The sequence below is a fragment of the Talpa occidentalis genome, unplaced genomic scaffold, assembly GCF_014898055.3.
Source record: "Talpa occidentalis isolate TD23 unplaced genomic scaffold, MPIMG_talOcc4v2.1 talOcc4.10, whole genome shotgun sequence".
Classification (NCBI taxonomy): Eukaryota; Metazoa; Chordata; class Mammalia; order Eulipotyphla; family Talpidae; genus Talpa; species Talpa occidentalis.
Window position 1 is genome coordinate 85,586,631 of NW_023600993.1, and position 17,234 is coordinate 85,603,864.

The 17,234-nt window shown below is 48.2% G+C and overlaps 2 protein-coding genes across 5 annotated transcripts in view; one reads left to right on the forward strand and one right to left on the reverse strand.

The window, feature by feature from the left end:
- Positions 1–16,482, forward strand: part of TRPC4AP (short transient receptor potential channel 4-associated protein) — a 102,553-nt gene extending 86,071 nt beyond the window's left edge. Inside the window, exons 18-28 of one of the 3 annotated variants that reach the window (XM_054696898.1) lie at positions 268–434; positions 5,037–5,168; positions 6,932–6,990; positions 9,070–9,171; positions 10,310–10,393; positions 11,458–11,548; positions 12,597–12,737; positions 13,353–13,461; positions 14,026–14,138; positions 14,956–15,162; positions 15,363–16,482. In XM_054696898.1, the coding sequence (XP_054552873.1) occupies positions 268–434; positions 5,037–5,168; positions 6,932–6,990; positions 9,070–9,171; positions 10,310–10,393; positions 11,458–11,548; positions 12,597–12,737; positions 13,353–13,461; positions 14,026–14,138; positions 14,956–15,162; positions 15,363–15,500 (1,343 nt within the window). In that variant the 3' untranslated portion in view covers positions 15,501–16,482. The remainder of the gene's footprint in view (positions 1–267; positions 435–5,036; positions 5,169–6,931; positions 6,991–9,069; positions 9,172–10,309; positions 10,394–11,457; positions 11,549–12,596; positions 12,738–13,352; positions 13,462–14,025; positions 14,139–14,955; positions 15,163–15,362) is intronic. The other 2 variants (XM_054696901.1, XM_037496441.2) reach the window with 2 other exon arrangements.
- MYH7B (myosin heavy chain 7B) overlaps positions 16,245–17,234 on the reverse strand; it is a 39,057-nt gene continuing 38,067 nt past the window's right edge. The window contains exons 43-45 of one of the 2 annotated variants that reach the window (XM_054696892.1): positions 17,138–17,233; positions 16,600–16,737; positions 16,245–16,504 (exon numbers count right to left, since the gene is read on the reverse strand). In XM_054696892.1, coding sequence (XP_054552867.1) covers positions 16,487–16,504; positions 16,600–16,737; positions 17,138–17,233 — 252 coding nt within the window. In that variant the 3' untranslated portion in view covers positions 16,245–16,486. The remainder of the gene's footprint in view (positions 16,505–16,599; positions 16,738–17,137; position 17,234) is intronic. The other variant, XM_054696896.1, reaches the window with a different exon arrangement.

The window sequence follows — 17,234 nt, forward strand, 5'->3', positions numbered from 1 at the left end:
ATAATTTTTTCTAAGTTTCTAAGCTTGCCTGGCCCCTAAGAGCCTGAGGGGTTTTCAAACCTGGATGTGAGGGAAAAAAAATTATAAAAAAAAAAAAAAAAAAAAAAAGAGCCTGAGGGGAGTTGTATGGCTTTGAATGACTTTGTTACAAGCTCTGAGCCCAAGCTAATGGCTCTGTTATCTCAGTCTGTTCAGAGTAGGTTTAGAGGCAGAAACATGTTTCCTCGCAAGAAATGACTCATTCCTCTATCCTGGTGGCTGTCTCAGCCTCCATTGTGTTCCATCCTCCAGGGGCTTCTGAGGAGAATGGCCTGCCTCACACTTCAACTAGGACTCAGCTACCCCAGTCAATGAAGATAATGCATGAGATCATGTACAAACTGGAAGTGCTGTATGTTCTCTGCGTGCTACTGATGGGGCGTCAGCGAAACCAGGTGGGCCTCCCCCGTTGTCTCAGAACAGGGGGATGCAGGAGCAGATGCTGCCTGGATGCTTGTAGTATGCCAAATACTCCATTTGGCTGCTTCTTAGAATGGCTCTCACTCAAACCCCACAAAGCTTAGGGGTAGTTTTCCTTATTTCTGTTTTGTACATAAGAAAGCCAGTCTGATTCCAGAGCTTGTAGTCTTTCTACTATACCTTGCTGTGGGCAGCATTTCTAGACAGAATATTGGTATTCAGGATGAGAGTGGCAGCTTAGCCATGTTACCTGACATGTGAAGAATAAAACATTGGTGACTAGCAAGACAAGTGTCCTGCAGATGCACTGGATATGTTGCTCATCTGGTGCGGGCTCAGGGTAATGTTGGCTTATGAGCAATGTTGGCTTATGAAAACCAGGCAGCTGCAGGGGAGCTCTGTATGTTCTGGGATTGCCTGAAACTTGAAGCATTTCCCAGAGGGAGGAGCAAGGGCCTGTAACCTACAGAGGGCAAAAGAAGATTCAGGAAGTATGCAACACTCTTCAAGATTGAGAAGTAGCACTCTCCTGATAGCTGGGAAAATCTAGAGATGAAGCTAGATGTGGGGGAAGAAGGGGGCGTGCAGTAGTCCTTGAGTGCCTTTTTGAGTTTGATACTGGACTGTCATAACTTGGTGGGGGATAGGCACAGCCATCCCCATTATAAGTGAAGTACAGTTTTAGATAGGGTAGCCAGGGAAAAGACTCACTGACCAGATGATGTTTGGTATGACAATGTCTGGAAGAAAGTGAGGAAGCTACACATGATTATCCCCAGATGGCCTGCCAGGTAGAGGGAGCACACCCCTAAGGTGAGAGCATACCTCGTGGGTTGATGGAGCAGTAACCAAGCTTAGGGGTGGACTGAAGCCAGCATCAGGAGAGGAAGGGCTAAGGGACCCAGGGGCGGATAGCATCAGGCTTTTTCATAGACCATTCTAAGTACTTTGGTGGTTTTTGTTTTTTTAATTTTAATTTAATTACACTTTTTTGTGTGTAGAGGAACTGGGGTGCAGGCCAGACATGCAGGGGGTGAGCATTCACCAGAGACAGAGGGGGGGCAGAACAGGCAGATCTACTGAAGTACACTGGTAAGGGGAGCAGCAAGTGAGATAGAAGTCTGCTGCACCATGTGGGTTAGCTCCCTGGCTCGGGATGGAACTCAGGCTGTAGCGGTGGTAGAGCTGAGACTTAACCCCTAGGCCATTAGGGAGGCCCCTACTCTAGTATTTTTCTCTGAGTGAAATGGGAAGTCATTTCTCTGACTGCTGTGAAAAAGAGGACAATAGCTAGGACCAACATGGTGGTGGTCGGAGTGGTGAGATGTGCTTGCATTCTGGATATATTTTGAAGGTAGAACAAAGATTGTTTGGATGTGGGCATGAGAGAGTGGTTAAGATGGTTTAACTCCTTCCAGGGTTTCAACCTAAGTAAATGGGAGGATGGACGTGCCATTTAATGTGATGGTTAAGACTGCCAGTGAGAAGTTCAGTTTAAACAAGTTAGGTTTGAGGTGTCTGTTAGAATTGGCACTTGAATTACCTACACCTGGAATTTGGAGAGAGGGCTAAAAGATACAGCTTTGTGGGTCATAAACAGATGGTTGGGATCCCAACCTGACAACCACAGTGTTGGAGTGCCTACCTTCCACATGGAATAGATTTGTTACAAAAATAATAGTTGTGATGTCTTACATGTGTTGAGTTGCCTTCACCTTTGAGCTACTTTTATATTCATATTTTACATTTTCTTGATTTAAGTTAAACAACAGGTGGTGATTCCCTCTCTCCCCTCTTTGATGATTGAGTAAACAAAGGCACATAAAAGCTCTGAGACTGTTCTTATCCCAAGACTGTCTGCCTGTGTTTATGCAGCGTCTCTTTTAACAAAATTTTCCCTTTCAAAAGCAGCAGCAGTAGTAGCTCTCTGCCCTCCTGTGTCTATGCAGGTGCCTCCTTTTTTCCTTTTTCCTTTCCTTAATAAACTTGTCCTTTTAAAATGCAAAACAAAACAAAAAGCCCAAAACACTCATGCCTCTTATTTACCCGGCATTGGTAGAGCCAATATTTACTCTTTCCTCCTGGCTTTCCTCCTGGCTCCTCTTTCATATCCCCGCAGTACATCAGTCCCCTGCTTCTTCAGTCTCCTCTTACCAAGTTTCTGTGAATCATGGTGGTCTTTAAACCGTGATTACAGAGCAGCTTCCCTCCTTGGGAGGAACTTACGAGCTTCAGAATCCTGCCTGACTGAGAACCAGTGTTAATCTGACTAACACGGTCAGCTCTTACTGAGCCCCTTGGGTGTCCAACCACTGTGGCTGTGTGGATTTACACGCCCACCTAGACTGGGACATCTTCCTCTTAAAGTGCCTTATTCTTGTGTAGTTGGGCCAAGTTCTCTGGTCAGTCTTGGGTAAATTGAAATCACTAGACTAGCAACATTTCCCAAGTGCCGCAAGTTCCATCCCTTTGGTGCTAATGAAAATATGAGTATAGCAGTCATTTTTTTCTCTTTTTTAGCACTCCCTTTAAGTCATGCCCAAATTTCTCCCACATTACCTCATAGAGTTCTTTCAACAGCTCTATTATCCCTCATTTTCTGTGAAGGAACTTGAGTATAAAGAATATTGTCCAGAGTCGCAGAACTTTAAGTTCTCATCTCCCAAGGCAAATGCATGCCAGTGGTGGGATGGAGAAGGGCAGGCTTTAGGATCAGACCAGCTGAGCTAGGATGACATTCCACCTCTGACCTTGCCTTAGACTTGTTCTGCTGAACTTTCCCCTTGTATAGTGGGGATGCTCGGGACTTTATTCTTAAAACAATCCTGAGAAGAGATCGTAGTAGATTAGTATTGTTATGTAAAAACATAACCTGTTTTTAGTAGGAAATAATTCCCACTGTTCAAAATTAAAAGGGATAAATAAGAATCACTGAAGCCTCTCTCCCCCCATTCTGAATGTTCTTCCTCCATGAAGTATCCCATTTTACCAGTTGCTTTGTATCCTTCTAAAGACATTTGATACTTAAAAAGCAAATATATATAATTCTCCCTTGTTTTTTAGTGTTGTCAGTAGTAATACAGCATATACACAATCACTTTCTTAATATTCCATCCTGTGAATGTCAATTCATTACATGTAAAAGACCTGGGTGCTTTTTTATTGGTGCTTGTTTGCCATTGAATGGATGCATGGTAATTATGCAACTAATACCCATTGATGGAAGTATAGGTTATGAGTAATTTTGTGTACATGTCATTTAGTATTCATGTAGATCTGTCTTAGAACAAATTCCTAAAAGTAGAATTGCTAGTCAGCAGGACCATGCATTTGTGATTGGACAGGTACAGTTGATATGGCCTGGACTGGACAGGTACAGTTGATATGGCCTCCAGCAGCATTGTGTGCCTGATGCCCAGCTCATCAATGTCAGAAAATTTTTCTTCTTATCTGAAAAAGTGAAAATTTGTTTGTAATTGTAACTTCTCTTAATATTTTGAGTGAAGCTGACCATTTTTCATATATTTAATAACTTAATTTTTTTTTTTTTTTAATCTCTGTCCTGTCTATACCCTTCACCCATTTTTTCTGTAGGGCTGATCTTTTTGTGTAAGAGATTTTTAGGATTCCTTATCAAAGAAATTAGCCTTTTGCCTGTGACATAAGATTGCCAATATTTTGTCCATTTGTCTTATTTGTGATTTTGCTTATTGTGAGTTTTGCCATGCAGAACTTTAAAAGATTGGTGTGTTTGAATTCAGCAGAGCCTGCTCTTTTGGTTTCTAGGTTTAGCATAATACTTGAGAAAGTCTTTCTCACTCTTTCATCATTCTTTTTAAAGTCTTTGTGTAGATTTTTCTGGGATTTTTAGAATTTTATTTTTTATATTTTTATCTTACCTCCAATTGAAATTTATCATAGTGTGAAGCCTGAGGGACACCGGTATCTTTATTTTAATGATATATGAAGAGAACAAGCTAGAAAGGTTAAGGAATGTGCTTAAGATTACAAAATTTATACATAGTGGAGCTAAGGGTACAGTCCAGGACTATCTGAATACAAAACTCATGTTCTTTAAATGGGACCTATTATATAATATGATGTGCAGGATTATCGTGAGGACTAGTAAGCAGGGCTCCCTGGTGGCACAGGGATAAAGACAGTGCTGTGAAGCTATTGCCAGCCACTGCAGCACAAGTTCAGTCCCCAGCCAGCCAGGGAGCAATCCATATGATACAGCAGACCTCTCCTTCTTTGCTCACTGCTCCCCTCAGCAGTGTGTTTCAGTAGATCTGCCTGCTCTGCTCCCCGTTCTCTCTGTTGAATCCTCTCACCCTCCAAACCTCTGGCTTACACCCCAGTTCTTGTATGCATAAATAAATAAATCTTTAAAAGAAAAATATATACTTGTGTGTAGTGGAAGGTGGTATTGAGGGGTTAGGGTATGCATGGATATTTTCTTTAAACATCAGTACTCCCTGCTGACTGTTGCTTTCTTTGTCCTGAAGATTGTTGTATGTGCTTAGATCTCTACAGGGCATTTGTCTTAATGTCTTTGCGTTCCTACCTCCATCCAGGTTCACAGAATGATTGCAGAGTTCAAGTTGATCCCTGGACTCAATAATTTGTTTGACAAGTTGATTTGGAGGAAGCATTCAGCATCTACCCTTGTCCTCCATGGTCACAACCAGAACTGTGACTGTAGTCCGGTAAGCAAGGGAGTCTGGGGGCCGTTGGGGCTTTAATTACCAAGAGTAGTTTTTCAAGACCTGCTGTGTTAACCTTTTGAAATCTCATTCTTGGAGAGTAGAGCAGACACTGAAAGTCATGGCTGCTTATCCCATAGTTGGAAGCTCCCTTGAGGAAGAATGTGACTACAGCCCTCCACCTATGTAGAAATCCCTTTGAGGTCCTCCAGCTAAGTTTCCCCTTGTACACTGCTAAGATGGGGAGCTCACTGCCCCCCAGGAACAACCGCCCACTCTACTACCCAGCAGCAAGTTTTCCTTATTTTGTCCTCTACCCCATTGTAATATGCATTCACCTTTTAGAAACATGCACCAACAGTGATTTGCATCAATAAAAGTTTAGAATGCTTTCCTTTTTTAAGGGATCAAGGGCTCACCTCTACCTGTCTCAGTGCCGTACAGAGAGCACTGAACTGGGGAGTTGAAGGCCTCTTGTGCCTCTCAGTTTGTTGAGAGCTTGAGCAAGTCACTAAATCTCTGCACCTCTGTTTCTTGCAAAAGGAAGCTCACAACCCCTGGCCTGCTGACCTCACAGACTGTGTGGGGGTTCAGCCACCAGCATGGGGAGAAAGTGCTCTGATCTCAAAGTGTTGCACAGCTCTCAGTGTCCAGGGTCCTGCGCCCTCCCTGAGCTTGGCGCTCTCTTAGCACTTTGCTTGGTGCTTTATCTTCCAGTTCACCATTTTTCTCTTTGACATTTCAGCCCATCTGTGTAGTATTTCAAGTAGCGATAGTCTGCATTTTTAGACATTCTATCTGGCTTTGTCATAAGCTGCTTGGACTTTATATTAATGTTTTATTCTTTGTGCGAGTGTTTTATTTTTCCATTGCATTATATTTCTTTAATCATTTGTAACATACTTTTTATTTATGGTCTCTTTCAGATTGTTAGGGGGTACTAATACTTGTGTTTGTGTCTTGAGACTTAACTCTGGGTGGAGGATTGCCTTATGTTTTGTAATGTTCATGGAGGGGTCACCTTCAGGGGACTTGTTTTCCCTGAGACTACCCATGTAGCATGGGCCCTGAAAGTATTTCTGCAGAGCACTTTGCTTTTGTCTGCCAGGTTCTTCATGGCATATGACTGTCCCGGGGCACGGTTGCATGTTTAGTGTCTTGATCCTGCTGCTCTGGTAGTGTGAGCTCAGGGCCCTGCTGCCCCTTGGAGCTCCCCTCCAACCACCAGCAGCACCCTGGCAGGTCTTCTTTGCCAGCTCCCTGGGCTGGTAGATTGGGTTTTTCTAGCCATTCTTTCACCAAATGTGTACACCCCAGGCCTTACCAGGCCCCAGGCTCTGTCTGATCCCTGTAGAAGGTTGAATTCTCCCATGTGTCTCATTTCTCTTCACTCCACCTGGAACTATTCATCCTTAGCCCTATGCCTACTGCCCTGAACTCCTGAATTCGATCCTTTCTTCATTTCTGATTCCTGTAGATATTCCTTTCTTTCTTATGAACTTAGCCTCATATGTAAAAGAATTCTGCTTATTTTTTATGGAGAATGTTGGGTTTGTGTATTTGGCAGGAAGGGTCTCTGTTAGCTTAATCTGCTGTTGGCCAGATGTAGAAGTTGACAGATGGTTTTCTGACTGAAAACCATTGTGCATGAGGACAGAGGCTCAGAGAAGCAGAGACACGTGCCCAGGCTCTCACCAGACTGTTTTTGCTTTCTTTTGAAACATTGTGACTATGGTTTTAACATCAAGGATGCACCTGTATTTTAGGACATCACCTTGAAGATTCAGTTTTTGAGGCTTCTCCAGAGTTTCAGCGACCACCACGAGTAAGTATAAGACATCCCTGGAAAGGGAGTTGTGCTCCTGTCACTTCTCTCAGTCCGTGCTGACATCAGCTCAGCAAGAGGACTGGGATGCTATGAGAGCCATGGTCATCTTGGTGTCATGTGTGGCGCATTTCTGGTTACTGTCATGAGAACTGCCATTTGCCCAGCCCTTCCTTTATGCCATCACCCACCCCTTGAAACCAGAAATGGAAAGCTGGTGAGTCATAGGACTCAGTGAGAACTGAGTTTGTTTATTGAACACATGGAGTGTTCTTCATCTGCACTAGATGTGCTCTCTCAGTTTTTTGAAGTGCATTCTGCCCTCTCATTTTTAATTTTTCAACCTTCAGTGGAGAATGTACAGAAGAGTAATTTTCTGCAATAAGGAAAACCGTACCAGAGAGGGGTGAATGGCAGCTGCCCATGACCTTGGGAAGACAGTGTGCTGGGAATCTTGATGAGCTACTGCTTAGCTCCTGCCAACTGTTGACATCCAGGGAGCTGGGTCCACTGTTGTATAGCTTTTGAATATTTTCCCTGTGGAAAGCCAGCAGTTAGGTATGTGTGAAAGATCCTGATACTTATACTGGTTTACATTTGTTTGAAACATTTTACAAGCTAACATTTGCCTGAGGACAAATGTGGACCCAGGGGCTTCTTGGCAGCATTCGGTTGGATCATGTTGATCATCTTCTTTGAGAGGTTTTCTGAGGCTTTAGAGTGGCTTCCAGAAAGTAATTGAACCTTCTTGAAAACAGTATCAGTATGTTATGAATGTGTACTTTTTTCCTGAGCATGTAGGCCCCTGGTTTTTGTGAGATTCTTAAATCTGAGCACTTGTATGTGCCAGGCACTGTGCTGAACACAGGGGAGACAGTGATGAGAGAAAACAGCCATGACCCCTGCTCACAGGAGGAGGGGAAGGGAAGAGCACATTCATGAGTTCACTGACACCACTGATTGCATTGTGGCAAATGGAGAATGTGTTCAGGAGGAAAGGAGTGTGATTCTGTGAAAGAACATCTGATAGGGGTCCTGACCACAGTGGTCAATAGCTCTTCCCTGCAGAGAAACTTGTCAACTGAGACCTGAAAGGTCGTTAATAGTAAATTACATAAAAAGGAAGAGTGAGAGGATAAGTTTTCTATCTAGAGCCAGGGTGCTTGTAGAGGTCCTGCAGGAAGGAGTGTGGCATATTCAGGAATGTGAGTGTGGGCATTGATGTGTTTCAGGAGGGCTTGGCTCAGGGTGAGGCTGCAAAGGTGGTTGGTGGCTGGGCCACAGGGCTTTGTGGGTCACATTCAGACTGGGGCTTTATGTATTCTAAAGCAGTGCAAAACATTTTTAACAGGGGGGCCTCCCCTGGTAGCGCAGCTGTTGAGCGCTGGGCTACAAAGCTGCCCGCAGCCTCTGCAGCACCAGTTCAATCCCCGGCCACCGGCGAGGGTCCCACATGGCTCGATAGACCTCTCCTGCCACTCCCGCTGCTCCCCTCAGCAGTGTATTTCATCACTCTGCCTGTTCTGTTCCCCGCTCTGGCTCTGGTGAATTCTCTCACCCTCCTGCGCTTCTGACTGTACCCAGTGCTTGTATAAATAAATAAATAAATCTTAAAAAAAAAAATTTTAACAGGGAAATGATGTGATCTCATTTCATTTTCTGAAGAACACCCTCAGTGCTGTGTGTGCAATCGATTCCTGTGGGGAGGCCATTTAGGAAGTTGGTTCTGTCCACATGACTCAAGTGATGGCACACCTGGATGTGAAGGGAGTATTACAGTCGACTGAGACCTGGTGTGAATGCTCGGATAAGACCAGGTTTGAGAAGTAAAATGATGAGTTGGATTTGAATATTACTGAATTGAAAGTTCCTTTGAGAATTAAATAGAAATCCAGGCCAAAAGAAAAGTCTGGAGATATCAAAGGAAGGGGCCTTGTTAGTGAATATGGCAGTCAGAGGGGCAAGATAGGGGTCAAGTGGACTCCCACAGCCTGAGAGCCATGTGTCATCCTGTAGAATAAGGCTCCTTGGAGGTATCTGGGGAATTCTCAGATTCCCCCTCCCACCTACTTGTTTCAGGAACAAGTACCTGCTGCTCAACAACCAGGAGCTGAATGAACTCAGTGCCATCTCTCTCAAGGCCAATATCCCTGAAGTAGAAGCTGTCCTTAATACTGACAGGTGAGTGTGGGTGGAGTGCAACTTTGGCCCACAGGCCCCCCTAACTCTTCCTGCCACACACACACAGCCCTGGTGCTCACAGATGGATACACACAGGTATACATAGTTGTCCTTTTTCCCTCACATGTAGCTACAATATCCTGAGGGCTCCTGTGTGCCAGGCACTATCACGTTAACTGCATTATCATCTCACGGGAGCCTCAGAGCAGCCCTAAGAGCGAAGTGCCATCTTCAGCTCCACTTACAGATGAGGGAGCAGGGGCTCAGGGAGGTCACCTGCCAAAGGTCATATGTGCTCTGCATCCTTCTCTTGTCACTTACTTTGCTGACATGCTCCTTTCTTGCCTTCTGCCAAGTCTTATTCCCCAGGTTATGCTTACTTCATATTTTAGAGCAGGGCAAGAGGCCACAGGCTCTCAGGGTCAAGCAAGGGAAAAGAATATCCAGCAACAGGAATCAAAATTACCCAACTTTTTTTTTTTTTTTTTAAGGCAACAGAATTCTGTGTTCAGATGAAATTGTACACAGCCCTTCCCTGATAGCTGTAGTGGATAAAAGTAGAGCTGCTGTATTTGAGGGGGCAGTTTAAGGGTGCAAACTCCTGCCAGCTTGGCCTTCTCTGCCCCCATGATGTGGCCCGAGTTATTTCCTCATCCACTTTCTGCTTCCTAGACCAACAAGCTCAGGCCCAGAGGCAAGGATACCTGCCCAAGGCCAGCTGGAGCTCAACCTGGGGCCCAGCGTACACTCTGCTGCACCCTATCTGGCAGACTGTTTCAAATTCACTATTGTTGTAAACAGACCTCCCACTAGCAGTTCTGAGCCCTGTCTGATTCTGAAGGTGCTTCTAGCCTCTAATCACTCGCCAGTGAGTCTGGAAAGGGAAGGCTGGGCAGAGGTGAGGTGTGAACACACTTGACTCCTCAGTTCTAAGATGCAGGAGTCCTCGGGGTGCTCTGGGCCTGGCTAGAACAGGAAAGGCATCCTCCAGGCTTGGAAATATCCCCACCTCCCCCCAACCTAAGCTAGCAGAGAGACCCACCCCCATTGCCCCCAGATTGATCCTTTGGCCAGGTGGAAGTTCACCCCTATCAGCCTTGCAGTTCTGCCACCAGTGTCCTTGTCTATTTTATTTCAGGAGTTTGGTCTGTGATGGGAAAAGGGGCTTATTAACTCGTCTGCTGCAGGTCATGAAGAAGGAACCAGCCGAGTCATCATTCAGGTAGGTCTGGAGACAGACCCCTGCTGCTTCTGAGGCACACAGGAGCCAAGTGTTTCTCAAGGGGTTCAGTATACCTCCTTTAGTTACCAACTTTCACTTTGGACTTCTGTTTTCTGCGGGGGAAGGGGCTTGGCTGCCCTCTCCCCACATGTCAACTCCGCAGGCATGTATTAGCTTCTAATGCTGATCAGCAGTGTGTTTCGAGAACTGACCAAACATTCACCAAGCCCATGTTCTGTGCTGGTACTGGACAGGTGGAAAAGAAATAGGAGATTCAGTCTCTGCCCACATGGAGTTCCCTGGGTTGTGGGAAGCAGGCATGGAAAGACCTTTGCAATGCAGTGTGGGAAGGTATAGAGCAAGAACCTGTCCAGGAGCTATAATGGGACAACAGAAAAACCCCTTCCTCTGCTGGGCTCTTGGGGATGAGCACAGAGGGACCACTTCTGAACATTCCTTAGACTCATCTAGCTGAGTCTTGAGAGCTGTGGGCAGGAACAGCCAGTGAGAGAGGATTTCCTTCAGAGCTGGGTTGCGAACAGTGTCACTCGGCTCCATGCTCAGATGTGCTCCTGTTACCTCAGCCTGTCTTGTCCAGACTCATGGTCATGGGTCCCAGCTCTGCCTTCTAGGGTCACTCAGTCAGTATCTGCCATCCCTATAGGACAGCCGTCAGAAGTGGGCTCAGTGGCCTATCTGCATATGTTTGTCAGGTTGCCTCACGCATTCCAGATTGTCTTTTCATGCCCTCTTGTTCTGAGGGGACAAACCCTAGTGCACATTTTCTCATGTGACTCAATGGGGCCAGCCCTTTGATCTACATGTCACCTCCTCCTTCCAGAGAGAACCAAATAGAAGACTATTCCCACTGGGCTGTCAGCTCCACAAATACACTATATTCTCAGCACCTAGTATGAGGACTGATGCCTGCTTAGATATTCAGTAAATGTCTGTTAAATAAATCAAGAGGCAGCACACATCTCCCAACCCCTGGGGGAATGGGACATGGGCCAGAAGAGGGCAGCCTTAGCCACCTGGGCCAGGGGTCAACATTTGGGTCGCAGGTTTTGGCAAGCCCGGGCTGTGGAGAGTTTCCTCCGAGGGACCACCTCCTATGCAGACCAGATGTTCCTGCTGAAGCGAGGCCTTCTGGAGGTAATGGCCTGAAGGAGCCAGGGTATCGGGTATCCCATTCTCCCCCCAGCCCCTTGCATTGCTTTCCTGTCCTGAGACTTAGATAACTAGGAGGGAGCCAACCAATGCCTTTATTTTAAAATGCCAGCACAGATTGCCCTCGTATTTGCCTCAAGTTTCCAATTATGGGGTCTCCGTGGGTGATTATTGGGAATTGAGGGATTTGGGAGGTGACCATGGACGGGTATAAGAACCTATAGTCACCCACCAAGGCCTTTCAACCCTGAGGATAGTTTGCCTCTGATTAAAAGTTACTTTCCCTTTATTGAAAAAAGACCTTCATAAGAAGCAAAATATACCAAAGGGGGAGTGGGGACAAAATGGCCAAAAGCTATATGCTTGGTTTTTTTTTAAGTTATAAATAAGAAATTGACTTTTAAAATCCTGTGGGAAAGAACTGATCCAAATCAATGTAATTTCAGGGAAATGTAAACACTTGTGCTGTCATAGAAAACTTTATCAAGGCTTTGGGTTCTTGATTTTAAAAAATTGATTTTAGTGTAAACTTTACTTAAATAATTTCATTCATAAACACAACTGCAAACCATTGTCCTGTGCTCTTAAACTCTGTGCTTCATTTGTGGCCTCAGTGCTCAGACAGCAACCAGTGTTACATCTGGCAGTGGCTCCCTTTGCTGCAAGCTGGAAAGCCCTGGCCATCTGGGTGACCACAGAGCAGAGTCAGAGACAGCCTGAGCCCTGGGCAAGCAACAGAGGCCATGGCTGTATACCCTCAACTTGCCCCCACCGCTTGGTGAGCTTGTGGGGGCTGATCCTGCCCTTGGAACCACCAGCATCTTCAGATGAGAATCTAGACAGGGGAGCAGGTTCTGTCAACCTGGATGCATATTGGAAGCAAATGTCACATGGTCTGAGCTTCGTGCCAGCCCTGGTGGGAGGCAGGCGGTCACCAGCTTAGATGAGCACAGCCCAGGGGCCATATCTGCCTGTTGGCCCGGGGCTCAGCCATTTTCCTGCCTTCACTGTGTCTCCCCCCACCACTCCTCAGCACATCCTGTACTGCATTGTGGACAGCGAGTGCAAGTCGAGGGATGTGCTGCAGAGTTACTTTGACCTCCTGGGGGAGCTGATGAAATTCAACGTTGATGCATTCAAGAGATTTAATAAGTACATCAACACTGATGCAAAGGTAAGACTACCCGGGGCTCCACGGGTCTGCTGCATTGGCCAAAAGTTATCTTGGCGTACCTTCAGGTGCTGGTTTTAAATTGGAGCTTGGTGGGGAGTCAGTGTGCAGTCTGCAGCCAACATTCATTAAATTTCAGTGAGAGAGGCCATGGCTACACCCTCAACTTGCCGCCACCACCTGGTGAGCTCTGGGGGGTCTGGTCCTGCCCTTGGAACCACCAGCGTCCTCAGATGAGAATCTAGACAGGGGAGCAGGTTGCGGGCAGGATTAGGTGAGAGATGAAAACAACTCTGGTACAGTTTGAAGGGTACCGGGCTGAGCCCTCAGAGGGCGATGGCCTTGGTGTGTGAGGCTCTCACCACAGGACCCCACTCAGGTTAGTTGAACTAAAAATGAGAGGATTCCAGTATCCTTCTGTGCAAAAAATGCTGGACATGATGTCAGAAGGTCTGGGTTGAGCTCCTGCTGGGCCTGCTTGTTAGGAGGTGGTGAAGGCAGGTCACCCAGCTATGGTGAACTTCGTCGTCCTGTTAGAAACCCAGGGCTGGGGTAGATCAGTGCTGTGGTTGTCCAGCAGGAGCACTTCCTCCAGGTTGAGCTTGGTCTCTACTCCAGTTCCAGGTGTTCCTGAAACAGATTAACAGCTCGCTGGTGGACTCCAACATGCTGGTGCGCTGCGTCACTCTGTCACTGGACCGGTTTGAAAACCAGGTGGACATGAAAGGTAAGAAAAAGTCAGAATGCTAAGGCAAATCAGTGCAGTGTGGCTGCCCTGGTATCTGACATCCATCTTCTAGCAAGGAGACAAGAATAACTGAAAGTAGCTGCCCCAGATGCCAAAATAACTGGGGTCAGTGTGGTGACTCTGGGTGATTTTCTTTGTTGCTTTTACTTTTCTGTGTCATCTGTGTTTCCTTTAATGAGCACATACACACTTTTAATAAAGGTGAGAAACCTTTGCTGCCAGCAAAGTACAAAAACCAAGAAAACAAAACACCCTTGCTCTCCTGGACTAGCACTGTGGGGTGAGATAGACTCAGGTGGGGGTGCCTGGGGGAGGGCCTCAGGGAGAGAAAGTGGTGAACTCTAGTGCAGATTCGAAGGAGAATGCAGGCTTGGCCTGGGTGGCAGGACAGCTGGAGGTTTGTTCCTGCTGTGACCAGCCGTTTTTGTAGTTGCTTGACAATGGGGGGCTCCCAAGAGGGAGCCAAGAGAAACTAAACTAGAGGCTTGGAAGGCAGGCTTGTGGGCCAAGCCATACTGCTCACACACCTGCCTCTGTTCCCAGTGGCCGAGGTCCTGTCCGAGTGCCGCCTCCTTGCCTACATATCCCAGGTGCCCACACAGATGTCCTTCCTCTTCCGCCTCATCAACATCATCCACGTGCAGACGCTGACCCAGGTGAGAAGCCCTGGCAGATGGTAGGAGAAGGGAGATTGGAAATAGTTTCCCTCATATCCAGTGGAGCCCAACAGAGCAGACCTCTCACCCTCATCCTAGTGGTGTATCTCTCGAGGCCCATTTCTTGGCTACTAAGAAACCCTCCAAGTTATTAGGATGTTTTCCAGTAAGGGACCAGTGCCCCACTTTACAGACGAGGCCTGAGGAGGGAGCAAGCCTCTGAGGTTAGTGACGGGTGAGGGTCTGACCCCCTGGCCAGTGCGCTCCTCACCCTGCGTGCTGTGCTTGGACCTGAGGTTGACTCCCCCTTCCTCTGAGTAACCGCAGCTGTCCCTTTCCCAAGTATTACAGCTTTTTTTCCTAAAGCAGAGTAATACTGGTACTTCTCAAAGGGTATTTTTTGTTCTTTATCGTGTATTTGTTGAGACTGGGGAGGCAGTGAACTAACAGACCGAGACTCTCTGTCTTGAGGCTCCGCATCTAGTGCTGATTGAAAGTTAAAGAGCTGTGTCTGAGGCACCATCCGGGAGCTGGAAGCTTCCAAGAAGAAACAGTGCAGATTCTGGAGGAGGAGCAGACTCTTAGCTAGACCGGTGTTGTTCCCACAGGGCGGGATGACTTGTGGGTGGGCTGGGGACCAGGAAGGTGCTGGGGCAGAGTGCTGGCGTTGGTCCTTTCCCTGGAAGTCTCTGGTTTGTGCCGTGGCAACTCAGCATGTGACCTGTGGACTCTGCCAGGGCCCTTGTGGGTCTGGGCCTGGTACATTCTCCCTGCCTTGGCTCACTGTACCTAAGCCAGCTGGCCTGGGGCTTTGTAGGAGAACGTCAGCTGCCTCAACACCAGCCTGGTGATCCTGATGCTGGCCCGACGGAAAGAACGGCTGCCCCTGTACCTGCGGCTGCTGCAGCGGATGGAACACAGCAAGAAATACCCCGGCTTCCTGCTCAACAACTTCCACAACCTGCTGCGTTTTTGGCAGCAACATTACCTGCACAAGGACAAGGATAGCACCTGCCTGGAGAACGTGAGTGCCTCACCCAAGTGGGTGGTGGGTGGGCCATGGGCAGCAGACCAAGGGACCCTCAGCGGGGCATCAGGGTATGTGGTCCCTGCTCGGGCTCAGTGATGGGTGGCTCTTTGTCCCCTTACCAGGGCACTCCCTGCCAGGTGCTGGGTTTGACCTGGTTTCTCCAGGCACCCCACAGCCCTTCTCTCTTTGCCCAGAGCTCCTGCATCAGCTTCTCATACTGGAAAGAGACTGTGTCCATCCTGTTGAACCCAGACCGCCAGTCACCCTCCGCTCTTGTCAGCTACATTGAGGAACCCTACATGGACATAGACAGGGACTTCACTGAGGAGTGACCTTGGGCTTGGCCTTGGGAGGCTGCTGGGCCAGGGCCAGAGCGGGTGAGCGTGGGTACGCGTGCCACACGCCTGGCCCTGTCCCCTCCTGTCCCCTGCCTCCCTGCTGCTCTCGGCCTACCGCAGGTCTTCAGGTACAGGCTTGGCAGGAGGGAGCATCTAGAATCCCTTGGCCCCTGGGTCTGAGGGCACCAGGTCATTGGGAACCTTAGTTCCTTCAAGATGAGGATGGGGCATTATGCCTATCCCTCCTTCAGAACCCTGGACCCTGGCCCATCCAGCGGTAAGGGGATTTTTAAAAATAGCTCTGTATGAGCTCCTGCCCAGTCTCTTGGCCGTCAGTCCTGGGTTGGGGAGGGATATATGCCCCCCCCCTTCTGTGAGCCAAGCTTGCCCTGGCCTTTGGACCCAGACAAAGGCTTCTGAGCCCCTGGGCAGGAGTGGGGGATACCAGAGAATGCTACCTTCCCCCAAGCCTGCCCTTTGGTCCCTCCCTCCCTCATTTCCCCTTCAGCTCCTCTGGTTCTCTTTGCTCATTGGCCTCTGTGTTCATCCCAGGGGGTTTCCCCAAAAATTGAGGACCTTTCCCTTCCATCCTTGGGGCATGGGGTGGCTGTGCCTGCCCCAGGTCTGCATTGTCTCCTGCCTGAGCCCAGACACACAGGAGCCTGGCTGGGCGCACCCCCTCGGACCCTTCTCCTGTTACCAGTTTATTAACAACAAATAAACAAGTTAAATGGAGGCTATTAAAAAGAACTTTATTTTAAATGATTGATGTGGACCTGACTTTTGTCCATGGGACCGTGAGCTCTCCCTTGCCCTCCTGAGCCGAACAAAGAAGGAGGAAGCCAGCTGGAGCTGCAGCCATGGCATTTGTTCAGGGTATAGAAGCCTTGGGGGTGCTGAGGCACAGCAAATGAGGACATCTCAGCTGGAGGAAGGTGAGTAGCAAACAGCAGGCGTACTTCTCAGAGCCGGGGTGGGGCTCAGGCATCACTCCTGTGCTAATGGGAAAGGCTGAGTGAGCTGCACCACCTGCCGTCCTACCCTTTGCCCCTCCCACCTGTGCAGAGGCAGGTGGTACCCTGCTTCCCCTCACCTTGGGGCCCAGGGCATCCCGGGTCCGTGCCCTCAGCTTGTTGGCCTGGGTTTCTGCCATGTCGGCTCGCTCCTCCGCATCATCCAACTCGTGCTGGGCTTTGCGATACTTGGCCAGGTTAGTGTTGGCCTGCTGCTCCTGGGGGCACACAGGCCTTTGGTAACTGAGGTGGTCATTCTGATCCCCTCACCACTACCCAGAGCAGGAAGGGAGTGAAGACACTCCTTTCAGAAGTGCCCATGTGTCAGGCTTCCTGGCCTGGGGAAAAGCACATGGGTACCTTCAGGGAGCCAGAACTAGGCCTTGCCTCTTGCTGAGGCTATTAGAAACTTACCTCTCCCACTGCTGGGACAGGGTGGGAGGACAGTGCTACCAGTCTCGGGCAGCCTAACTAGACACAAAACCCGCGCTGCTGAAGCCATGACCCAGAATGGTACACCCCACCTGGCGGCAAAGCCAGGGGCCAGCAATTGAGTGGGGGCACCACATGCGTCCTGACCTGAACTAGGCCCCCGGTGCCAGTACCACAGTGACTCACCGCCTCCTCAAGCTGGCGTTTGTAACTCTTGACCTTGCTCTGTAGCTTGTCCACCAGGTCCTGCATGCGAGCCAGGTTCTTCCTGTCCTCCTCAGCC